The sequence below is a fragment of the Gymnodraco acuticeps genome, unplaced genomic scaffold, assembly GCF_902827175.1.
Source record: "Gymnodraco acuticeps unplaced genomic scaffold, fGymAcu1.1, whole genome shotgun sequence".
NCBI lineage: Eukaryota > Metazoa > Chordata > Actinopteri > Perciformes > Bathydraconidae > Gymnodraco > Gymnodraco acuticeps.
This window is the reverse complement of record NW_022991513.1, coordinates 175,848-201,830: the sequence shown is the minus strand read 5'-3', so window position 1 is coordinate 201,830 and position 25,983 is coordinate 175,848. Positions and strand designations below refer to the sequence as shown.

The window sequence follows — 25,983 nt, the reverse complement described above, 5'->3', positions numbered from 1 at the left end:
TTCTTTTTGGTACTCAAAGTACATTTTGATGCTACTACTTTCACTTGAGTAAACTTACAAATACAGGACTTTAACTTGTAACGGAGTATTCCTACAGTCTGGTACTTTTACTTAAGTACAAGATCCAAGTACTTCCACCTCTGGTGCTGATGTATAGTAACAATTGTAGGAAATCAAACAAGATGCTAATTGTTCACCTCAGTTCCTCTGTACGGAGGGACTTGGTGTTGGAAACTGGTTCCAAGTCCCAGAACATACAAAGTACTCTGCAGGGCCCGGGGGGGGAAGTGGGCCCTCAGGGAGGGCCAGGTGCCTGGGCAGCGGACCCCCTTACTGCTCCTAGTACTAGCATGGGATCAATGCAGAGTCTAAATCTTGCTGTGTACATGTCCTGAGCAACAACAAAAGTTGATTTGATTTGTCATGCATTTCTAATTATGTAATCTATGACAAATACATTTAATTGTATATCAGGAATAAAAACAGTGACAACCTTTACAAGAAAGGTCAGTCGCCTGTATTTCCTCAGGGAACTCGGGTCCTTTTAACATCTGCAGCACTAACCCCCTAATCCCACCAGGAGCGTCTGCGCTGCGGCGTTTTTAGCGATCGCGGCCACTCTAGTCAATGGGTGCTATTCCACCAGACCCGCGGCTCGAAGCGTCCCAGAAGCTCCTCGCCGCAAGGAATTTCTAAAATATAGGATGAATCCTATTTTTGACGCGGCGCAGGCAGGAAGTGGAACGTCCATCCAACAACTGCGAGGCTGCACACACGACGCTCCGCTTCCGCAACGTTTTGAAACGCGCCTGGTGGGTTATGACGCAGGAGGAGGTCGCAGCGCGGCGCAGACGCTTCCGGTGGGATCAGGGGGTGAGTTGCAGATGTTTTATGACTCTGGTCTCCAGGGTGATATTCTTTGCTGTAGTGTGCTGGGGCAGCAGGGTGAAGACAGCTGAGGCCAACACATTCATCAAGCTCATCAGGAGAGCACGCTCTGTCCTGGGAGTGGAGCAGTCGTTGGCAGAGATGTCGGAGAGGAGAATGCTGAGGAAACGTTTCAACATTCTGGACAGCGAGTCTCACTCCCTGCATGCCACACTGGTTTCCTACCGGAGCACTTTCAGCTGTAGACTGAGACTACAACGGAGCGCCACAGGAGGTCTTTCCTCCCCTCAAACTTTATAACTCTTCACCCTTCAGTAAAGGGAACTGAGAACATCCTCACCAACACGATGTGCAAAATAAATACCATTACCATGATTACAAAACACTGCTATATAACGGGCAATATTATTATTAATAATGTTCTATAAATAACATGCAATTACGTAACTACCACTACGGTTTTTGCACTACTGTGACGGCCCCAGAGCCTGTGTTACAGGTCTTATGGTGGGTGGAGCTGAAGAGGCCAATCAGCGCGATCGCGGACACCTGGCCGGGGCCGAGGTGCTATTAAGCCCAGCTGCCCGGAGTCACATGGCGGCCCTGACTCTCTCCAAGCCAGCCGCAGGAGGAGTAACACGGCGATCCTCTCCCCTCGTTCATCCATCTTGTGCATTATACTGAACAACCGCAATAAATGTGCCGTGGCTTTTGGAAACACGTGTACGTCATAACACTACTAAATACTGGTAATATTTACATTAATTATGTGACCGTCTGTTTCCTGTAGTTATTGCATTGCTCTTTTTACTGCACTGTTAGTGTACAGTTTTATTATTGTGCTGCTGTGTTTATTGTATTTTTTTAACTGGCACAACAATTTCCTTCGGGATGAATAAAGTCCAAGCTTATCTCTATTATCTTATCACTAAACCCATATCATAGTTTCAATTTTGGAACATGCTATTGCTTGTATGGAGGAGTGCATACAACTTTGGTTTCAATTATATAAGAGCTAATGGTCGAGTAGTTGCAGAATGTAGTTGCAAATCAGCTTTTGGGTCATACTGGCTGTAGGAGAAATTATAAAAATGTCCTAAGTTAAGGAACTATCGCCCATTTCCAAACCGACCTCCACTCCGTTTTGCAAACGTGTAGGGTCGGCCAAAAATGTGCTGTTCCAAACCAAGCGAGAAGTTGGTCACCAAGCCCACCAACTGTGAGTGTACGGTTGCGGGAGAACTACTACCCCCTTAAGGGAAAAACATCATGGGGTTAAGTAAAGATGATAGAATTCATCTGCCCACCGGATATGACCTATTTTACTTCCAACTCACTTGTATTTTTAGAAATACCTTACTCAAGAAGAATCCTGTGTTAATAAAAATCACAAAATATTCAACACTATCTATATGTTGGTACTATGTTTGTGGAGTGGAATATACAGGAGCAGAATGTATCAACCCACATCTCACACAATGCTTGTTTTTTATATTTATTTGACATTTTGTTGAAGCATCTTCCCATTTTTGGGTCAGTGTGTTGTCCGACCATATGACAGAAAATAGGCATTTACTCCTTTTAGTTCATTTTAAGTGATTTGATCTTTCTTTAACAAAACATCTTTAACAAAACACAGCGACTGTTCAAACAGAATTCTGACAGGACGTTAGGAATACACCAGAAGCATGTGCCAACAAAAACTACACTTGTCTAGGCTAATTTCCCAGATATCGCACAGACAGAAATCCCTGCTCATAATAGAAAATTAAAAATGCAGATTTCAAGAGTTTTATGTGAGGAAGATTTAATCGCTGTCGTCATTGTTGGAGGCTTCCCGTTCAGAGGCGTTGTTGGAGCGGCGGGGGGAGCCCTCGTTGTCGGACCCCGCCTCAGATCCTCGCTCCGACACTGCGGCGGGCGAAGCGGGCCGGGACTGGTCTTCAGATCCCGACCGACTCTTCTTGCTCTCATTGTCAGACTGCTCGGAGTCAGACTGTCGCTGCACCCTCCTCTTCTTCACTGGACGGTCACTGCCAGAGTCGTCGGACCCCGCAGAGCGCCGGGGGCTGCCCGCAGAGCGCCGGGGGCTGCCCGCAGAGCGCCGGGGGCTGCCCGCCTCGCTGCCCGAGCGGTTCTTACCTCCATCTGACTCGCTCTCAGACGCAATGCGCTTCTTGTGGCCGCCATCGTTATCAGACCCTGAACCACTGTCTTTTTGTTGTCTGTAGGGGAGAAAAAGCACTCATTGGTTTCCTGTTGATTCACACAATTGTTTACGTGTCAGTTCTTTTTTTTTTTTTTTTTACTTCTCTTCAGCTATCTTCAGCCCATCTTCATCTGAAGAAGAATCAGAAGAGGAGATCATCGCCTTGGACTTGATCTTTCCTTTGAGAGACGGTGGTAGGCGCTCAGGCTGGGACTAACAAATAAATAATCAAAATGTTAAATGTGTAGGAAATAAGGACAAAAAACATATTTCAAGAAGGAAAAAACGGAAAGAAAACTCAAGGTACCCTGTCCATCCTCTTGCGCTCTTTGGGTTTACGCTGCCTCTTGGGCCGCGATCCTCCCTCCTCATCGTCACTGCCGCCCTTTCTCTTCTTCTTCTTCCTCAGTTCCTTCTCCTCGTCAGAGTCATCGTTGACAAACTCATCAATGTCGCCTTTCTTGCGCTTAGAAAGTTAAAAAACAAATATGAAGTGTGTTCTCCACGCTGTGTTCTGATAGATAGTAGTTTGCTGTTAATGCATAAATACTCACACGTCCACCGCCCTTCCTCTTTTCTTTGCCCATTTCCTTTGATCCCTCTGCGAAGCTGAGCAGGCCCTTGGTCTTCTCCACGTACAAAGCTCTCTGCTCCAAGAGCTTCTTCTGTTCCTCCACCTGTTTGTTGCGCTTATCCGTCTAACAAGGTTTGAGGGTGACAAGTCAACCAATTAATAAGTGCTTAATTGTACCTCCAAATGTAATAGAAGAACCTAGCCATGTTAAGTTTCTACAAAAAAGTTTTAGAAAAGTAGCTCCATAAGTACCCGTTCTTTCATCATCTGCTGACGAAGTATGTCCCTCTCCTGTTCTTGTTTGGCACGAAGCTCCTTGTCCTCCTCATCCTGCTTCCTGGCTCTCGCCACGTGATACTGAGCCTGACTGAGCAGATCAGAGCACTGCCTGCAATCCCACAACACACACAGCGTGAAAGGTTTAAAATAAACAAAAAACATGTGTCCGTAAGGCTTAAACTGCATATGTACTGAACAAAAACCAAACACATCTATGTGACCTGCTCCATCGAAATCAGTCGCATTGACCCGAAGACACATTTTAAGTTGTATACACTGTTGGAAAGAGGAGATTCCTAGCTTTCTAATGATATCAGGATTGTTGTTGTACTCCAAATATTAAGCGAAATATGTCACATTATATAATGACTGTCACGAGTCATCATTTTGAGAAAAAGGCCTTCAAAATGTCCTCTTCTCTGGAATCCATCGATCTGATTGATTAGCGGAGCAAATGATCAAAATACTACGGAGGAAAGATATTTTCATTTGGATTACTGGTCTGGGGGAAGCCCGCGAGTGTGTGTGTGTGTGTGTTTGTGTATTTTTGCGTTTGTGTGTATTGTGTTTCACTCACGAGAAACACCGGCTGTTGTTCTGCCTGCTGTGACGTCGAGTTACTCCGTTCTCCGCTTGTAATTATGCCTTTACAAGCTTCAAAGTTGTATTTATCATCTGAATTTACCGAAACAAGTTTAATATTCTGAAAGCCAAGACTTTGTTTATTTGAAACCAGATGAAAACAAACTGTAACGGACCCTGCCGTGTTATCTATGATTACTATACTCTGACATTCATAATTTCAGCGGAGGGAGGGGGAGCGGAGCTGAGGGGGAGCGGAGCTGCGGATGAGCAGGGTGCGAGTGAGAGGTGCCTGTCATCTTCCCTTTACAAGCTTCATGTATTTATCATGTGATTTTAGAAATAAAAGTTTCATATTCTGAAAGCCAAGACTTTGTTTATTTAAAATCAAACAAAAGTCCGAACCCCGAAAAACTGTTTGTTTACGCAAATCCACGTTTATTTTGAAATGAGCCGTTGCGACTTCCGACTGATTTCGATAGAGCGGGTCACATATTTGGTCTATATGGGTGGAGCAATCGGAACTAGATCAAATACAAATAAACAAGTCTTCATATTATTACATAAACAATTGTAGCTTTCAGAAATAATTGTAATGTTCCTTAAAACCACAAAATAAAAGCTCCTGCATGTATATAAACTGTGAACAGAATGAAATGAGACTGACCTGGCTTCAGAGGAAGCGAGAGCGAGGTCAAACCTCATCTTGTCGCCAGCCTTGCAGAGGTAACTGAAATACCTGAGAGCGGAGGAGGAGGAGATGATAAAATTGCAGGATTACACACAGAACAGCCAGAGGATCCGACTAGAGGGGGAGGGGCAGCGGGGGGTATAAATCAAGTCTAATACCTGTGAGCCAGTTCCAGCTCTTTGACAGCGCTGAGCACAGCCTTCAGGTTGCTCTTCTCGTCTTTCAGTACGAGCGTGGCCAGCCTCTGGAGCACCAGCGCCACGTTGAACATCAGCACCGTGTCGCTGGGCGCCACGTGGCGGGCCTGGTTGGAGAAACATCAGGGAAACAAAGTTATACTCCCTTCATATTGTAGGACAAGATGAAGGATTTTCATCAAATCCGTTCTCCTCGCCTTAAAAACACAAACTGCCATCAGAGAAACCCAATTCCTTGCCAAGTGTTGCATGTATAAACGTGCATCTAACAGTGTCTGTGTACAAGAAAGAAGCAAAAATAATTTCATCCACACGGCGTTGTTTTTCTTCATGTTACCTTCAGGAGCATCTGCTTGCACTCTTGGAGTTTCCCACATTTGAAGAGCGCCCTCGCAAGGTACAGCAGCACCTCTGTGTTCTGGTACTTGAAAAACTTCTTCAGGCAGTTCTCGTACTGTGGAGCAGAATAAAATGGTCAAATGGACTGACCAAAACCTGTAAAAAAAGCTAATCATTTTTGTAAAAATAGTCACAAGTGAGGCCCTTACCATCTGCACAGCGCTGATGTACTGCTTCTGTTCCACATAGATGTGAGCCAGATTCAGCCAGACGTCACTGATGTCAGCTGTGGCCTCCCTCACCTGCGCAAACACGTCACGAGCCTCTCTGAAGAAGCCCTTGTGAGCGAGGACGGCACCTGGACACAAGGTTTGTATGTTAGCTACGTCCTACATATACAGTTTAACAAATACAATAATTAGGATGTAAAACTAAACGCACCGATGCCATTGGCAGCGTAAAGGTTTTTAGAGTCATTTCGGAGGACTTGCTTGTATATGGCCAGGGCTCGGTCCTGGTGTCTCTTTTCCTGTCAAGACAAAACACACAATTACTCAGTTTGGGGATCCACAATTCCTCTTCACACACACACACAATTAAGTAGAGATGCTCCGATCGATCGGTCACCGATCGAGATCGGCCGATACTCACTCTCTACCGATCGATCGGTGCTCTCTAAACATGCCGATCGCGAGAGCCGATCGCATGACGTAAAATACATGACACTTTTCTCTGTGTGCGGCAAAACAAGCTCGCCAAAATGGCTTCACCGGTCTGGCATTATTTTAAGGTGTCCGAAAAAGACAGTAAAATAGCGGAATGCAACGTGTGTGAAGCAGAATCCTGCAGCTCCTTCCGCTGTGACAGACCGGTGAGCGGAGCAAAACACACAAGAGAGCGGAAATGGTGGAAATCCAAACACCGTGACGACCTCCTAACCTATCAAGCTCTCCTCTCCTCTTTCTCTGCTTCGATCTCTCAGGCAAAAAGCACTTTCTTTCAAGATAAGATCCAATCTTCCTATTCCAATCCTAAAAAACTATTTTCCATCTTCTCCACCCTCTTGGACCCTCCAAAAGCTCCTCCCCCCTCCTCACTTCTGTCAAGCGACTTTGTTACCCACTTTGAAAAAAAGGTTGATGATATTCGCTCTTCTTTTTCTGACTCACCTTTACTCACCGCTGGGTCACCAGACCCTCCTTCCACCAACACACTTACCTCCTTTTCCCCTCTCTCTCCAAGTGAGGTTCTTACCCTCATTACCTCTGCCCGCCCTACCACCTGTCCTCTGGACCCTATCCCTTCAAACCTCCTTCAGACTATCGCTCCTGATATTCTACCGTTTCTCACCCATTTCATCAACACTTCTCTAACTTCTGGTCACTTTCCAAACAGTCTCAAGGAGGCAAGAGTAAACCCTCTCCTAAAGAAACCCACTCTCAACCCGTCTGATGTTATAAACTACAGGCCTGTCTCTCTCCTCCCGTTCCTGTCTAAATCACTTGAACGCGCTGTCTTTAAACAACTCTCCTGTTATCTCAATCAGAACAACCTTCTGGATCCGCACCAGTCTGGTTTCAAGGCAGGTCACTCCACAGAAACTGCTCTCATTGCTGTCACGGAGGAACTGCACACTGCCAAAACTGCATCCCTCTCCTCTGTCATCATCCTATTGGACCTGTCTGCCGCATTCGACACGGTGAATCATCAGATCCTCCTTTGCACTCTCCAAAAACTTGGAGTTTCAGGCTCTGCACTTTCCCTCCTCACCTCATACCTGAAAGACCGTACCTACAGGGTGACTTGGAGAGGGTCTGAGTCCGACCCTTGTCAATTAACTACGGGGGTCCCTCAGGGCTCTGTTCTCTGTCCCCTCCTCTTCTCCTCTTTAGCCCGCATGGTTTTTCTTACCACTGCTACGCTGATGACACCCAATTAATTCTGTCCTTTCCCCGCTCAGAGACCCAGGTCGTCGCACGCATCTCTGCTTGTCTAGCTGACATCTCTCAGTGGATGTCTGCTCACCACCTCAAGCTCAACCTTGACAAGACTGAGCTGCTCTTCCTCCCGGGAAAAGATTGTCCCACTCTTGACCTAACAATCAACATCGGCACCTCAGTTGTTTCCCCGACTCAGACTGCAAGGAATCTGGGTGTGACCCTAGATAACAACCTGTCCTTCACTGCAAACATCGCTGCTACAACCCGTTGCTGCAGATACACGCTTTACAACATCAGGAAGATACGTCCCCAGCTGACTCAGAAAGCGACTCAGGTTCTGGTCCAGGCTCTCGTCATCTCACGCCTAGACTACTGCAACTCCCTCCTGGCTGGTCTACCTGCATGTGCCATCCGACCTCTGCAGCTCACCAGAATGCAGCGGCTCGTCTGGTCTTCAACCTTCCTAAATTCTCCCACACCACTCCGCTCCTCCGCTCCCTTCACTGGCTGCCGGTAACTGCTAGAATCCACTTCAAGACACTGGTACTTGCTTACCATGCTGCGAATGGATCTGGCCCTTCCTACATCCAGGACATGGTTAAACCGTACACCCCAGCGCGTGCACTACGCTCTGCATCAGCCAAACGACTCGTTGCGCCCTCGCTGCGAGGGGGACCCAAGTTCCCATCGGCGAAAACACGTGGGTTTGCTGTCCTGGCTCCAAGATGGTGGAATGAGCTCCCCATTGACATCAGGACGGCAGATAGCTTGCACATCTTCCGGCGCAAACTGAAAACTCATCTCTTTGGACTCCACTTCGAGCGTTAGAACTATTAACAAAGCACTTTTATACTAATAAAGGACTGGCTTACCTAAAGCCAGTGGAGTAGCACTTGAAATGTTTGGCTCTATGAAACCTGATGTACTTATTAGGGGTGCACCGAATGGGAAATTCTTGGCCGAAACCGATACCGAAAATAGGAAACAGTTGGCCGAAAACCGAATGCCGAAAATGATTAATAGAAATATATATATATATATATAATGTATACATTTTTTACCAATGTTGTTCAGCTACCTGATTATGGAAATAGACATGATTATGGCAAAACTTAACTTAAATAATAATCACTATTATGGGTCCATAAAACATTTATTCAGCACTTTTGAATGCATACAGTACATTTATATATGTCATGTATTATTGCTAAAAAACATTATATCGCAGTCTTAGTGTCGCCAACTCGTTGACAACAAATGCGACAACAAAGACAACAAATGCGTCTATGATGTATTTTCGATCAGACGAGATCTCTCTCCCCCGTCTGTGTGCGAGGGGGCGGGGCAGTTTACACACACGCAGCTGCTACATGCAGCAACACACTGCGGAGATGGCGGAGAGAACGCGCTCCGAGGTGTGGTTAAACTTTACCCGTCTCGATGTGGAGAATACTTGTTACCATAAGTGCAATAAGAGTTTAGCATGTAAGCACGAGCAATTTGTCTAAACATTTAGCAAAAGTGCACCGCATGCAGACGGAGGAATGTACCGGGTTCGACCGTCTTTCTAGCAGCTCTGTAGCCCCGTCCACGAGTAACGTTTCCACGTCAGGTGTTATGTATAGTGTTATCAACAGCTCCCGGAAACGTAAGTTCTAATATTACACTAGATAGTAAACTAGAATGCTTTTCAGCCATAAACCTTGAACAATTAAATTCAATGATTCTCTCTTCTAAACCATCAACGTGCATGTTAGACCCAATTCCAACTAAGCTGTTGAAGGAAGTTTTTCCATTAATTAGCACTTATTTATTAAATATTATGAATATGTCTTTATTATCAGGCTATGTTCCACAATCATTCAAAGTAGCAGTGATAAAACCGCTTCTTAAAAAGCACAACCTCGATCCAGAGGTTTTAGCCAACTATAGACCTATTTCTAATCTTCCGTTCCTCTCAAAAATTCTTGAGAAAGCGGTCGCAAAACAGTTGTGTGATTACTTAAAAAACAATGATTTATTTGAAGCTTTTCAGTCTGGCTTTAGAACACATCATAGCACAGAGACAGCTCTGGTTAAAGTCACAAATGACATTCTAATAGCCTCTGACAAGGGACGTGTCTCTATTCTTGTTTTTGCTCGATCTCAGTGCTGCATTTGATACTATCGACCATGATATCTTATTGCAAAGACTAGAGCACTTAGTTGGCATACAGGGAACTGCTTTAGACTGGTTTAGGTCCTATCTATCTGAACGCTCTCAGTTTGTACGTGTCAATGATGAATCTTCCACGCAAACCAAAGTTAGCCATGGAGTGCCACAGGGCTCAGTGCTCGGACCTATTTTGTTCACATTATATATGCTTCCGTTAGGCAATATTATAAGGAATCATTCTGTAAACTTTCATTGTTATGCGGATGATACTCAACTATATTTATCAATCAAGCCTGATGAAATTAATCATCTAAATAAAATTCAAGACTGCCTTAAGGACTTAAAAACGTGGATGACCTTAAACTTTTTGATGTTAAACACGACCAAAACTGAAGTTATTGTACTTGGCCCGAAGAATCTACGAAACAAATTATCTAAGGATATACTAACTATGGATGGCATTAATTTGGCCTCCAGTGAGACTGTAAGGAATCTTGGTGTTATATTTGATCAGGATTTATCCTTTAACGCCCACATAAAATCAATTTCAAGGACCGCCTACTTCCATCTACGTAACATTGCAAAAATCAGGCATATCTTGCCTCAAAACGATGCAGAGAAACTAGTCCATGCATTTGTTACTTCAAGGCTGGATTATTGTAACTCTTTATTATCAGGGTGTACCAAGAAGTCAGTCAAGTCGCTTCAGCTGATTCAAAATGCTGCGGCTCGTGTATTAACCAAAGTTAGGAAAAGGGACCACATTACTCCTGTTCTGGCTGCCTTACACTGGCTCCTTATAGAACACAGGATAGAATTTAAAATTCTTCTTCTCGCCTACAAAGCCCTTAATGGGCAGGCGCCATCTTACCTTAAAGAACTCATTATACCCTACTGTCCTACTAGGGCATTGCGTTCCAAGAATGCAGGGTTGTTGGTTGTTCCTAGAGTCTCTAAAAGTACAATGGGAGCCAGAGCCTTTTCTTATCAAGCTCCACATTTGTGGAATCAGCTTCCAGTTTGTGTTCGGGCGGCAGACACCCTATCCGTTTTTAAGAGTGCGCTTAAGACCTTCCTTTTTGATAAAGCTTATAGTTAGGGCTGATTAGATCCAGCCCCTAGTTTTGCTGATATAGGCTTAGTTTGTCGGGGGACATCTTACTTCTTCCTTCTCTCTGTCTATACCTGTGTACTCTCATGTTCCGATTAACCCAGCTTCCCCAAATGTCTTTCTTTTTGGTGTCTATATACGCCGGGATCCGGAGTCATGGATGATCCTGCGCTCCTCTGTCCTGGATCGCGAGCCCTGGATCTTGAGTCGTGGCTGTGGTCCTGGATCATAGGCCCTGGATGGATATCCTCGTGGATTCATCTTCCTATTATACACACATGCATTTCCAAACATTTGGACTACCTATGTTGCAAATGTATTATATTTTCAATTTACACACGGCATCTATTGCACGTCTGTCCGTCCTGGGAGAGGGATCCCTCCTCTGTTGCTCTCCCTGAGGTTTCTCCCATTTTTCCCTTTAAACTGTGGGTTTTCTCCGGAAGTTTTTCCTTGTACGATGTGAGGGTCTAAGGACAGAGGGTGTCGTATTGTCATACTGATATTTTGTACAAACTGTAAAGTCCACTGAGACAAATGTAACATTTGTGATATTGGGCTATATAAATAAACATTGATTGATTGATTGATGTATGCTAGCAGCAACACACAGAGTTAACTACATTATACAAACATGGGTTAATGATTAGAGGTAACTGAGTTATTTAGTTTGTTAAAGTTTCAGCTATTCTGTTTACAGTCTGTCATCAGATTATTTAATACGATTTGTTAAAGGCTCAGGGCAATCTCGATGACAAAGGTCAATGTTCCCCCCCCCCCCTGTGAGCCAGCCGCGAGCATGGTCGCCGCGTCTTTATTACGTCATCACAACAACACGTTAGGTTACCAACGTAAGCCTGTTCTGACATTCGGTGATATTTTTTCGGTGCTAAAACCCGAAAGCCGAAAGGGCCTTTTTAACCATTTTCGGCCGATAATTTTCGGTGGCCGAATATTCGGTGCATCCCTAGTACTTATATGATTCTGTTTTCTTCAAGGTTGTGTCTTCCTGGTCGAATGTACTTATTGTAAGTCGCTTTGGATAAAAGCGTCAGCTAAATGCAATGTAATGTAATGTAAAAGAGTTATAACACACTTAGCTATTTTATCTATGGAACAAGCTAAACTAGTCATTATAAATATATGTATTCTTCACTGTCGGGTCACTCATTACTGGATCAGTGAGCTGCATGAGATACTGACAGGCTGTCAAGAGAGGGAGAGAGGGGGGAGAGAGAGAGGGAGAGAGAGAGAGAGAGAGGAAAAGAGAGCGCTTCCGCTCATTTCTCCCGTGTTATTATCCAAAGTTAATGTAAACTTGAATAATGTACATCATTTGAATGTAATAATTAAGTTGATTGTTGTTTGTGGAAGCTCCAGTGAATGAGCCCCATTAACTGGGTTTTAAACATCACTTTAAATGGAAGATTTAAAGTGATGTTTAAATCTTCCATTTAGGCCCCGCCCACTCGATCGGATCGGCGATCGGTATCGGCCGATACTGATTCCGGCGATCGGCCCCAAAATTGGCGATCGGAGCATCCCTACAATTAAGTGTTCCCCTAGGTGTTTTGTCATAGATACATCCCACCGCTTCCCACACATCTGAAATGACTTGAAACATTTTAGAAGTGAGGCCATAATGCAACAAATCTGCACCTTCTCCCGGTCTTTGGTGGGCTGGTGCAGGGTCTGCAGCCACACGTTTCCCAGAGCCAGCATGGAGTAGGTGTCGTTCTGAGTGGACGGCTGCTTCAGAATACGCTCAAACTTCTTCTGACCCGGACCCCATTCCTGTTTGGCCAAGTGAAGGTTCCCTATCAGGGACCAGGCATCGGGGTGATCCTGCAGCAAACATCAGGATCATGTTGAAAAGAGTTGGACACACATTGGATTGAATTCTGTTATGATATCAACACGACAGGTGAAACAAAAGTACCTGATTGATCTGCAGGGCCTCTTTGAACCAATCAGAGGCTTCATAGAAGTTGCCTTTGTCGCGAGCCATCGCTCCGAGACGCAAATAACCTGAGGAACAGAAATTCCGACAATCCTTCAGTGAGTACAAACACCTTTTTATTCTTGCCCTCACTTCACCATATGATGTTGCTTGTGATGCTTACAGTCCACGTAGTTAGGATGCTCTCTCAGGATGTTTTTGTAGAGTTTCTCAGCCTCGTGGAATTCATTCATTGCCTCATACAGGCGGGCCAGATTGTAGGAGGTGGTGACAGAAATGGCATTGTAGTAATGCTCGTCGTGCTCCCCCTCAGCCTTGGCCCGCTCCAGAGATGCGAGAAAGTATTTCTGTAGGAGGGAAGCGATGACCCATGCTTTAAATACCACTGCTGTCTTTGCTAAAAAATACACTGTTTTGCACACTTTATAGTCATGGACCCATGGATGTACAGTTCATTCAATCAATAATGAAGCTTTTTTACAGTGTCATGTTATAAGCTGTGCTGTATATCGACAGCTACCTTTGCTTCTCCGAGGTTTCCCAGTCTGAAGTGAAGAGCCCCGAGGTTGTTGAGGATCTCGGGCGGCACGTCGGCCTGCACCTTCTCCTGCAGGATGCGGGTGGCCGTGCCGTACGCAGACAGCGCTCCCTGAATGTCGGTCTGCTCCAGGATCTGAGCCAGCTCGATCCACGCCTCCACGTCGTCTGGGTACTGCTCCGTCACCTTCTTCAAATGACCCTAGTGAACAGAGACGGTGACACTTTTAGAGCTGATTCCAGACACATTTCCGAGATACTAGTATAGTGTAATGTCTTAATAAGCCGCTATATTACAAAAACTATCAAATATTCTGACGTACTTTGGCGATGTCTCTTTTGTCCTGATCCTCAGATGTCGCATAGAGAGACCCAAGAATTTTCATAGTTTCATAATTGTTGGGGTAGGCCTTCAAAACCTTTTCGAAGCACTGCGCAGCATTCTCCTTGTCTCTTCGATACACATACATCTGTCCCAGGCCAAAGAAGGGCAACACAAAGGTGGACGAGGCAAACTGAGTGGCTTGGTAGTAATACTGAAACGCTTGGTCATAGTCCTCCTGAAGAGAAAGAGAGAAGAGACATCAGAGACATACAGCGATAACACGGTGAATACACAGTAAGCTGCGTCAGTATCAGTTAGAAACGTACCTGAACGTGGAAGGAGCGAGCTAACTGGTAGCAGCTCTCAGCCTGCATGGCCTCCACCTCTGTGTTGTGGAAAGCGTGAAGAGCCAGATGCTGCACTTTACTGTAATCCTGATAGAAAACACACAGGTGTGAATAACAGTTTATAACACAAACGTAAAGAACTGTGTCCGTATTTCAATGACAAATCAAACTATTGACTACCTTTTTGAAGAAAAAGTGGTTGGCCAGGTGGTTGAGCACCATGGGGTTGCTGGGGTCGATGGTGTAGGCGCGCGATAGGAGCTGCACGCCGTTCTTGATGGAATCGGGCTCCTTGCTGTTGAGCTCTAAAACCGCCAAACCAACGAGAGCTCCCACACATTTTGAGTTCAGCTCCAGGGCTCGACCAAACGCCAAACGAGCCTTCTCCAGTTTGCTGAGCTTCACAAAACAGTGTCCCATTCCAAGTCTTACCTCGGCTGGACAGAGACAAGGGAACAAGAGAAAAGATAGATGAAGAAACATCTGTAACACAACTCGAGTATGAGAACTGTTTTAATAGGAGTAGCATGAAATAGAGCCTGGCTGATATATTAGCCAATAAATACTTATCATAGTTGTTGGCGGTTATGCAAAAAGCCATTTCACCATTTCATAAACATGTAACATTTATCTTTGTGGTTGTTTAAATGTGTCATGTTGAATTGCTGGGCATTTTGGTATTTTCTTAGATTTCATTGGGGACAACAAATAACAGATAGGTCATTTGGTATGGATAAAAAAAGTGAATTCCAATCCTGTTTTACTCTATTTATTTACTACGTTTTTTTAGATATTGATCATAATTTACCTTGATTTACAGATAAGTTCAATGACATTTAAAATGTAAAATATAATTCCTACTTTTCTCACAGCTCTATACAACCAAATTAGAGGGACCTTTGTCCAAGTCAAACAACTCAGATAATGATATCTGGAATCGTCCAGACTCAGACTAATAATGATGTAGAAGTAAATACATGGCTCTGTTTTAAAGATGATAGAGGTAGCGTGTGTACCTGGGCAGCCGGGATTTGTACGCAGAGCCTTTTTGTAGTAAGCCAGTGCTCCTCTGTAGTCCTTTTTATTGAAGGAGATGCAGGCCTTACCTGTTGAACAACAACCATTATTTCAGTACAAAAATCACTGTGCTTAAGATTAATGTCCTATTTTTTCATAATTATCTTACCAAGCAAAGCAGGGATGTTGTTGGTGGACTGGTTGAGGACGAAGTGGAACTGAGCGTCGGCCTGGTCCATCTTGTCTCCTTCCAGCAGGCAGAAACAGGCTCGTCCCAACAAATGGTTCTAAATGATTAAACAGCATGTTATGATTACTTGCAATGCAAAATTAGGTGGACAGTAGTATTTTTCTCTCATCATCTATTTTTTCCTGACCTGATCATACATGATGATCTTATCTGCCATCGTGTACAGCAGCGTGGCCTGCGTGATGAGCTCTTTCTTGGCATCTTTGTTTTTCTCTTTACGCGCTTGCTGGACATAATAAGCTGCCAATGTGTCCAGACAGGTCATCTGGTCCTTCTCATGGTCTCTGTAGTCAAGGTTTCCATCGATACGAGCTGCCTCTAAAAGCTTGACAAAATCCTCAGTTTTGCCCTGCTTGAAGTACTCCAACTGTAAAAAGACAGAGTAATGTGATACATGTTAGTTTGTTTCCTCAGAAACGGGTTTATTGCCAGGTAGGTTCACACATACGAGGAATTTGACTTGATACCTGTGTTGTGTTGTGTTCAATTTAATCACCAAGCTAACAAACAGCTATGTTACGACTACATATTAGGGATGGGTGTCGTTAAGGTTTTAACGGTACTACTACTTTTATCGATACCGCTTATCGATCCGGTCTTTTCACGGTACTTTTGGAGAATAAAATAAGGTAACCTAACTAAACAAATTGTGAACAAAACTAACATTGCTTTTTATTTAAATTAAATACATAATATTTCACATCAAAAGAAACAACAATGCTTTAACAAATGGTATTAAATAATCTGATGACAGAATTGTAAACAGAATAGCTGAAACTTTAACAAAATAAATAACTCCGTTACCTCTAATCATCAACCCATGTTTGTACAATTATATAATAATTAGGGCTGTCAGTCGATTAAAATAGTTAATCGCAAATTAATCGCACATTTTGTATCCGTTCTAAATGTACCTTAGAGGGATATTTTTCAAGTTTTTAATACTCTTATCAACATATGAGTGGACAAATATGCTTTATATGTGTGTTTATTATCATTTGAACAATGACAAATATTCTAATGAATATTAAACACAACAACCTCTGAACATTACAAATATTCACCTCAATTCAACCTGGAACCTCTTTCATACAATAATACAGTGTGTGTGTGTGTGTGTGTGTGTGTGTGTGTGTGTGTGTGTGTGTGTGTGTGTGTGTGTGTGTGTGTGTGTGTGTGTGTGGAGCATAGGCGGATTTTGCGGGGGCCAGGCATTGCCCCTCCCTGGTGGCTGAAATATGTTACTGCATTACTAAGTCTAAAACTGTTCCAATACAAACATGGGCGGCGCCAGGATTTCTTTGCTGCAGTAGTTTAGCAGTTGCTATACGACAGCACGGCGTTGCTAGTTAATTTTCGAAATAAATAAACAAACAATACCAGTGGGCCAAGCACGAGCCTGTTCATATTGTAGCGTTCACCGCTATTCAAGATCACAGATCACTCGACCTTCAATGTCGAAAACGTTCTCTTTATTTTCTGGTATTGACGGCCACAGCCACGCCTTACAGAACCAATCAATAGTATAACACTCATTATGACTTTTCCCCACACTCGAAGACAACTCCTACCGTCTCGTACTCCCTCCACACACACACACCGGAAAATGCTCACACACACCTGGAAGGGGCGGTCTCTCCCTAACTCCCACAAACAACATTGCCTAAATAACTTTACAAATGTACTAAACTGCACATCTGATAACTGACATAACTATTAACTTGGACATGCTACAATATTATCATTAAAACATTCCTTTGACACCTATAACATTACTTTGCAAGGTAAGCACAACCAAAATAAGTTCGTAAAAGCAGAATTTGAACACTGTTTCTGTGCTCCTACAATATTTTTGTATAATATCATTACACCCTGAGCGTACAAGTACACAATAGCGATCGTTCACTGTTTCAACTTGCATGCTGTGGCATTTAACCTCCACACACACACACACACACACACACACACACACACACACACACACACACACACACACACACACACACACACACACACACACACACACACACACACACACACACACACACACACACACACACACACACACACAGGGTTGAGATCGCGGTCGTTTACGCTGACTTGTGAGAAATCTTTCCATTTTCGATCTGTGTTCACATACTGAGAATTATAACCACATAAGCCAAGTAACAGTTTGCGCTTTAACTTACAACGACCCCTGATAGATTTCGCGAGAATGTGTATAAATATATATACATTTTCATAACAAAACAATGGGGTTGCTAAGCCGTTTCCAGGCCAATTGTTGGAGTTGCTATAGCAACTCCAAGCTACCCCCTGGCGCCGCCCATGAATACAAATATTTCGTATATCAATATTTTAATAGATGTAATAAAATGATTGTTACAATACAAATCTGAATAATAATAATAATAATAATAATGTTTTGTTTGAAATAATTTCATTTTTGAGCAGTCGCATGTTGTGACGTGTGTGTGTGTGTGTGTGTGTGTGAGGTTAAGGACACAAGTTCCCTCGCTTTTTTTTGTATACAAGTGATTCAGCTATTGTATTAGCAGTAATGGATATTCGGCGATTTTTAAAAACGTCCAATTTCGTTTTGTAAAGCTTCAACAACAGAAGAGCCACCGACTGAGCCTAACCTTACCAACCAGCAGCCGTCAGAATGTGAAGTGGCAGACACACAAACAAGCAGCTCTGGATTAGCTAAACCAGTTAACGTTAGCCCCACAGCGGAGAGCTCTGGATTGGCAGGACCAGCTAACGTCATTAACCCCACAGCAGGGAGACCACCGGTGCCGGGGCCGTCAGTGGGTCATGATGATCTTGGGGAAAAACACAGCTGTCCTAAGCAGCCTACTTTATCCGAATTCCCCTCACAAATGATTGGGAAAACAAAACGATCATTTTCCACATACTATTACAAGAACTATCCCTGGCTGGAATATTCAGTACGAATGGATGCCGTCTTCTGTTTTTCATGCCGCCACTTCCAGACTGACAGCGGTGTGGAGGATTCCTTTAGAAAGGGCCTGAGTGACTGGAAAAAAATAAGCAGCAAACTGGAGAAACATGCACACTCCCAGGCCCATCTGAACTGCATGGTTAAATGGGATAACTATAAAGTAACTGCATCTTCTGGATCTATTGCAGCTAAACTTTCCCGAAGCCACGAAGATTCTGTTGAGAAGAACAGATCTTATTTGTGCAAAATTGTTGATATTGTGAGGCTGTTGTCCAAACTCGGATTGCCTTTTCGTGGGCATCGGGAGGGAAGCGAGTCAGAGTCGCGTGGGAATTTTCTTGAGGTTTGTGGCTTCTTCTCCAAGTATGATTCTGCTTTTAAAAACATGCAGTCCAACTATTTCAATGCAACTAGCCCAGATTTCCAGAACGAAGTCATTGACATATGCGCTAACTTAGTTCGTGCAGAAATTGTAGAGAAAGTGCAGGTTACTGGATTTATTTCTATAATTGCAGATGAGGCCAGGTCTTGCAAAACGGAACAATTATCAGTGTGTTTAAGATATGTAGAGCAGCTTGAAATCAAGGAGCGTTTTTTGTGTTTTATTGATTGCTCAGCATCTCGCAACGCGGCTGGGATTGTGGAAGCAATAAACAAAGGACTTGAGATGTGTGGACTGAAACATATCCCAATTGTTGCCCAGAGTTACGATGGTGCCTCCGTCATGTCTGGTCACGTTTCTGGTGTGCAGCAGCGCATCAAAGAGACCCACCCATACGCAGTGTACGTGCACTGCTTGGCACACAAACTAAATCTGGTGCTTGTGGAGTGTTGTGCTGTCAACCGCAGCGTGAAAACATTCCTGAACGTCATTGACAAACTGTACTCTGTATTTGCAGAGCCGTCAAACCACCATCGATTCATTGAAATGCAGAAATCACTGAATCTGAAACAAACTGAAATAATACAGCCAAGTGAGACAAGGTGGGCGTACAAGTGGCGATCTGTGAATTCCGTTAAAACTCACTACTCTGCAATTACAGGGTGCCTGAGAGAAATGAGTGACGAGGGAGACAAGTGGTCTGTGGAGGCCAGTGGCCTTTATGCCCACATGACCAGAATGTCTTTCATTACATGTGTTATTGTATTTGAAAACATACTGCGTGTGATTCATGTTACTCACAAGCAGTGTTGTGCTAGTTACTGAAAACCAGTAACTAGTTAGCATTACTAGTTACTTCATTTCAAAAGTAACTCAGTTACTTTACTAGTTACTTAAACCCAAAAGTAATGCGTTACTGTGAAAAGTAACGTTTTAGTTACTTGAAAAAAGGGCTCCCATTAATGCCCTTATAGCCTTCATTTCAGTACTTTTATTGCATTGGAGAATAATACAATCTGTTGATCAACTTGACATGCATTATATGCAATCTGGATTGCATCGATATTAGCTGGCTTTCCATTTTTGTATATTCTTTCTCCAGGTAGTTGGAAAAAGTTTTCCGTCCCATATGCCGTGTGCCGCCCGGACAATGGACATGGTATCATGCTAACTAGCTCCCTGAAAGCGGGTGACTCCACTGTAGCAATAGCCTGCATGTGTTCTACAACATACCGTGCAATGGCTTTATCGACTTTTCCCTGGCCAGCAGTCCCTTGGTTAAAATCCAGCCGCTGTTGCTTAGGTGGAGGTGGAGTGGCGTCGGCTGAGTCTCTGTGGTCTTAGCTACTAGCTTCGTCCCAGCATGTTGTTTTTGCATTTGTTTTAAGAGATTTGAATTACTGGTTTGGGCAGTAGATAGGATCTTTGACCCGCCAGGACACAACTTACATTTAACAGAAACTTTCTTTTCTTTGTGCTCGACAAAAGTGAAATAGTGAGAATATCTCCAGGTGGAGAAACTAGACTTGAGCTCCGCCGCCGCCATGATAGTCTTGTTAGTAAACAACACAAACGCGCCCACAGCCCGTCTCCGCATGTGACACAGGAAGTATCTAAGTACATTTACTCAAGTACTGTACTTAAGTACAGTTCTCATCTCTGTTCACCTGGCTGTTGACTATATAAAAAAAACTAACGGAGTAACGCACCATGTAGTAACGGTAACTGAGTTACTGAATTTAAAAAGTAATGCGTTAGAGTACTACTGCCAAAAATAACGGCGTTACAGTAACGCGTTAGTCCCAACACTGCTCACAAGGCCCTACAGTCCTCCAGCTGCACACTCTCCGAGGCTGCGGCGCTTACCGACAACCTGAAGGCGCACTTCAAATCTCAAAGACAAGCAGATACATGGAGCAATATGTGGGGATCAGTGAAACAGTTCTGCCGGGACAACAACGTGGCAGTACCTGTGGATGCAGATGTTGAGTGTCAGACTCCGAGTGCCCTTGCACCCAAAAGAAAACGGGCTACAAAACCCCCGACCTCCCTCGACAGTTTCCTGGTTACAACTACTTTGGGCCAAAGAGAAACTGATGAAAGTGGCGCACAAAGGTCACAGAGTGATACAGCTGGATTTCAGCAGCACCTATATCTCCCTGTGCTGGACACCCTCATCAACGAACTAGACAGACGATTCACGGGAGAGTCCATAGACCTGGCACGAGCATGTGCAGCACTGTTTAAATGTGACAAAAATGGAATTGAACCTCTCGTACAAAAATACGCACAGCCGCTCAAAATTCACCCTCTCCTTCTTGGAGCAGAGATGGACCTTGTTAAAGCCTCTGCTGTCGCACCTGTTGCACTTGAGCATCTTTGAAAGACTGTTAAAAAGGAGAGCTATCCAAATTTAAAAAGATGCTCCAGTTGGCACTAACTCTGCCTATCGGATCTGCCACCTCAGAGAGAAGTTTTTCTGCAATGAGGAGAATTCGGAACTGGCTGCGGTCAACGATGGGAGGAACAAGATTTTCCTCACTTGCTGTTCTTCACATTGAGGACGACATAACTGCACAGCTGTCACCTGAGGGGATAGTGGATATATATGCGTAACGTAAAAAAAGGCGTCTACTTCTGCACTAAGGTAGGACACTGGTTAATAATATTGTAGCGTGTTCAAGTAACCAAGGGATATAGTAGTTATCAAATAAGTATAAGATGTGCACAGTTATGATACGTTTTACAGTTATGTAATGCACTGTTGTTGGGGGGAGAGACCGCCCCTTCCATATGAGTGTGTGTGTACGGCGGGCATTAGGCTTGCATGACAGGACAAGTTGTGTTTGTATGTGGAAAAGTCATACTCAGTGTGGTGAACGCTTATTGCTACTGTATCCGTAGCACCACACGCAATAGTTTGGACTGTGTACTGACGTCAGTAAAAAAGTTTGCCCCCCCAAGCGCAAATGTCAAACTCCGCCTATGGTGTGGAGAGACACTGTGATGGATCGTTGGAGCTATGTGCAGCTCAAGGCATATGCTCGAACGGGAGCTGCAATCATGTTGCGCGCAGTATCCGTGCTGAGTGTGCTGACTTTTCGTACAGTGTCCCACTGTCTGGCTACCTGCATAAAGCCAAGTGCTCGGCGCAGTTGTCGGCGAAATGTCGCTCCTCTGTTTTCATTGAAATAGCTCCTTATATCCGTTAGCGCAGCTAGCTAGCACCAGATGCTAACAACAGCAATACACGTAAGGTCTCGCTCGTACACACTAGGGGCCGATATTCCGCATTTGACCGATTATCGGTATCGACCTTTTTTTTTAATCAAATTGCCGATAAAACTTTGGCTCTGATGCGGCCGTTTCTCTGGCTGCAGTCACCACTGTGTACACGAGCAATTTCCCGCCCACAGCGCTATCTGATAGGCTATTACTGAAGATTTTCCAGGCGGGAGCCAGCCAGAGAGGCGGGACTTTCTCAGATTACAGGCAGGTGCGAAAGAACGCAGACACAGACTGAAGCAAGCAGCAGCGCTGAGCGGCAGAGCCATACATGTGTTAAACCGAAGTTCAATAAACATCCCTATCCCCTATGCTGAAGTTGCAAAACACCACGATCTTATGATCCAATTCTATCAGTTTCCCAGTTACACAGGGACGCGGGAAGTCAGTCAGAGTTGGGGGTGCGTGCAGCGTCTCGCAGCGGAGTAACTGTGGTGGGGGGGGGGAGGGGCTGCGAGTGGAGCCTCGCAGTTTTTCAGGTTGATATGTCAACCCAGTCTCACGGCATTTCGTGTTCACCAACACGATTTTTAATCTATTGATTTGTGTTCACCAACACGATTTTCCCCTTTTTTTCGTGTTGCACAGCACGATTTTAAAAGCAATGTATTTCTACTGGTAATGACGCTCATGGAAGCACGGCGTTCGTTTGTGTCGGCTGCCCTTAAAAAGGCAATGTGAGCGTCCATTCTCATTGGATAACGGAGAATTGTGCACCCGGAAGTAAGTATTCCCCTTACTGTCGATTGATTTTTCAGTGATATCTGCACTACTCATCGACTAAAAAACACCAGATTATCCTTGTTAATTACACAACATTGATTGGTTTAAATTGTGTGCAATGCTTTTGTATTTTTCCCCTTCGATTCGGAGAAACAAATATTTTTTCGGAGTAAAGGATAGCAGAAGACACTACACTACCCAGAATCCCCAGCTATCGTTTGGATTACACCATGTGCTCTGTGTGATAAACCCCGTGATAGTCCTCAAGCTCTGTGATTGGAGTGTGTGCTCCGAGGGTTACGCCGAGCCTCGAACAGCACTTGAAATGGGATGGAACCACGGCAGACTGTCCAAAACTGGATTTGAACGGGTCCACCGCGTCCCCCCCTCCCCCACCCCAGAACTACACATGCTGGCTATTCTGTTTCGCAACATGTTCTCTATCTATGGCACGTATCTACTGGGAGTTGTAGTTTTAAAAGACGTTTTCGTATTTCCCATAATAAGAAGTTACCAGTATTAAACTGTGTACATCCCTGGAGGTTTAGGGGATAGGAAACACTCAAATTTAAAACATATAATTAATAAATGGGTGAAAATTGCTTGTGCCCATAATGGGCAGCATTAATATATATACACACATGCCAGCTAAGGTCAGAAGAGCTTTATTTAACAGCTGGTCTTATGTTTGTGACCCCTGTTGTTAATTGATAACATTACATTACATTAATTGATAAGCCTGAAACATGCACTTGTCAAGGTTCAGAGGCAAATTTTGCAAATATGGCAGTAGCCATCGATCAGCTTAAGATAAGATATACTTTATTGATCCCAAGTTGGAACATTTGCGTTACATCAGCATGTGTAACAGTTGTAAATATGCAGTGGTGTTTATTTGTAAATCATTTAGTATAATCACACAAATTCTGTGTTTTATATTTAACAATTCTGTGTTCTTTATTTATTGATTGTTCAATACCTGACAAGGCCGGAGATGAAATATCTACATACATCTTATAAGAGTATAATACATTATGTATAATATCAGTTAAAATAAGTGCTTCAACATAGTTAACATTGCTGGAGGTATGCACAAATATTGATAGATGTCTTGTAATGCACTATTGAGGAACCTGCGACCCAAGTTTTTCATTCAATGCATAACTACACCATAGTTGTGTAGGCCTATATGATATGTCAATAAACCTTAGAAAATCTTGAAATCTTGAAAGGGATGTGAAAAATAGTCATTATATACAGTCTTTAATTAACTATTAGTAGAGAATAACGAGTAATGAATATACTTTATAGGGATCCTATTAATATCTAATAATAAAAATAATGAAATTCAATACAATGCTTTAACCACTAGGTGTCCCTTTATATCAGCTGTGCACCTTTATGGTGTAAATACAGCCTATCTACCAATTGGATCAAATATAAAAGTCAGCCGAATTAGTGTTGATACTGCAAGGAGACGTATTGTGTGAAAATAAATGTAAGATGTTGTTTAATGGCTGATATATTTATGATCCACGTCACGTTTTCAGTTCCTCATGTTTGTCTAGAAGTCTTCACATCAGGGCTCTATAAATACAGAACTACGGCAGATATGTAATATTTAATACAGCCGAACCGTGTATTACAATGCCGTTATGTGATGACTTTCAAAGAGAAAAGCAAGCACACTCGGAATAAAGTATTATTTTATTTTATTTAAATGTTTTCGGTCTGTTTCCGGTATTTGTTAATGACAATGTGCTGTGAGATGTGAGACTGGAATTGCACAGGGGAAAATAACGTAGGCTATCTTTAGATGCGGATTTTGTTAAACTAATATGTTTGCGCTGTGGACCAACACTATACATTGACGGGGAAGGGGGTAGCAATAAAGATAACACCATTAAACAGTTACACAACATAACAGAAATAATATCGATAGCAGCGTCCCTAGCAACCACCTTGGTAACAATGAAAACGTACTATGGACGCAATTTCCTGAAGTAATCTTCGTAATAACTAGCAAACTAAAGATCATGTACATCCACTGCACACATAATCTGAAATAACAACTCATATTTCTCGCATCAAATGACATCAAAACGCATTTTAATGGCCAAACTAACTTTAAAATAGGCATTTTCCACCGAGAATAAAACGAAGTTCGGCCATGTTTTTTTTTTCTGCAGGGAGAAATGTGAAGATCATGTGACATAGACGCCAGCCATTGGAATGAATGGTGAAAAAAAACGGGGTTTGTCAGCACATGGTGTAGTCCAAACGATAGCTGGGGATTCTGGGTAGTGTAGTGTAGTGTCTTCTGCCATCCTTTACTCCGAAAAAATATTTGTTTCTCCGAATCGAAGGGGAAAAATACAAAAGCATTGCAGACAATTTAAACCAATCAATGTTGTGTAATTAACAAGGATAATCTGGTGTTTTTTAGTCGATGAGTAGTGCAGATATCACTGTAAAATCAATTGACAGTAAGGGGAATACTTACTTCCGGGTGTACAATTCTCCGTTATCCAATGAGAATGGATGCTCACATTGCCTTTAAGGGCAGCCGACACAAACGAATGCCGTGCTTCCAAGAGCGTCATTACCAGTAGAAATACATTGCTTTTAAAATCGTGCTGTGCAACACGAAAAAAAGGGGGAAATCGTGTTGGTGAACACGAATCAATAGATTAAAAATCGTGTTGGTGAACACGAAATGCCGTGAGACTGGGTTGGATATGTGAAGCTCATTAGCTAGCCAACATGTATCTAGCAAATGTTTAGCAAAATACTAGAAGTGAGGCTACTAGACTAACGTTAGGTCTACTGTAATAGCCTCACTTTTAATAGTTTGCAAAACATTAGCTAGCACTAGTGTTTTGCAGTTGCTAGCAGCTTATTGGGATTTTATGCTAGATAGACAGATATAATAAATTAAGCATTATTGTTAGTTAAGCATGTCAGCCTGCAGCCCCACTTCTTGTCTCTCTCTTTAACTCATTGCAGATGACTGCACTAAAGAAAAGGGCACAGAGAGGAAACCAGTTGTAAGATGTTTAAAAGTTAATTAAACATAATATAGGCTATGCTTAAATGCATTTCAAAGAAGTTGTGTTGGAGTTTGTGTTATTCTACATTTTGACACCAAGATTTTTTTTTTTACTGCAAATGTATATCGGTTCCAAATATCGGTTATCGGTCTCCTTGATTACTAATAATCGGTATCG

General features: G+C 43.3%; 1 protein-coding gene and 1 long non-coding RNA gene across 2 annotated transcripts in view; one reads left to right on the top strand and one right to left on the bottom strand.

Annotated features, from left to right (window-relative positions):
• The first annotated feature begins 820 nt into the window (after positions 1-820).
• LOC117533283 lies at positions 821-2,295 on the top strand. The gene is made up of 2 exons (XR_004567035.1): positions 821-873; positions 1,374-2,295. It is a non-coding gene; the product is annotated as an uncharacterized LOC117533283 (long non-coding RNA).
• Positions 2,296-2,369: 74 nt separating this feature from the next.
• Positions 2,370-25,983, bottom strand: part of ctr9 (CTR9 homolog, Paf1/RNA polymerase II complex component) — a 36,860-nt gene continuing 13,246 nt past the window's right edge. Inside the window, exons 3-22 of the mRNA XM_034196932.1 lie at positions 15,529-15,768; positions 15,321-15,438; positions 15,151-15,240; positions 14,315-14,571; positions 14,114-14,221; positions 13,786-14,022; positions 13,446-13,664; positions 13,089-13,272; positions 12,905-12,993; positions 12,625-12,810; positions 6,201-6,288; positions 5,969-6,117; positions 5,758-5,874; positions 5,382-5,527; positions 5,200-5,271; positions 3,924-4,059; positions 3,652-3,795; positions 3,405-3,563; positions 3,198-3,310; positions 2,370-3,113 (exon numbers count right to left, since the gene is read on the bottom strand). Of these exons, the coding sequence (XP_034052823.1) occupies positions 2,696-3,113; positions 3,198-3,310; positions 3,405-3,563; positions 3,652-3,795; positions 3,924-4,059; positions 5,200-5,271; positions 5,382-5,527; positions 5,758-5,874; positions 5,969-6,117; positions 6,201-6,288; positions 12,625-12,810; positions 12,905-12,993; positions 13,089-13,272; positions 13,446-13,664; positions 13,786-14,022; positions 14,114-14,221; positions 14,315-14,571; positions 15,151-15,240; positions 15,321-15,438; positions 15,529-15,768 (3,270 nt within the window). The 3' untranslated portion in view covers positions 2,370-2,695. The remainder of the gene's footprint in view (positions 3,114-3,197; positions 3,311-3,404; positions 3,564-3,651; positions 3,796-3,923; positions 4,060-5,199; positions 5,272-5,381; positions 5,528-5,757; positions 5,875-5,968; positions 6,118-6,200; positions 6,289-12,624; positions 12,811-12,904; positions 12,994-13,088; positions 13,273-13,445; positions 13,665-13,785; positions 14,023-14,113; positions 14,222-14,314; positions 14,572-15,150; positions 15,241-15,320; positions 15,439-15,528; positions 15,769-25,983) is intronic.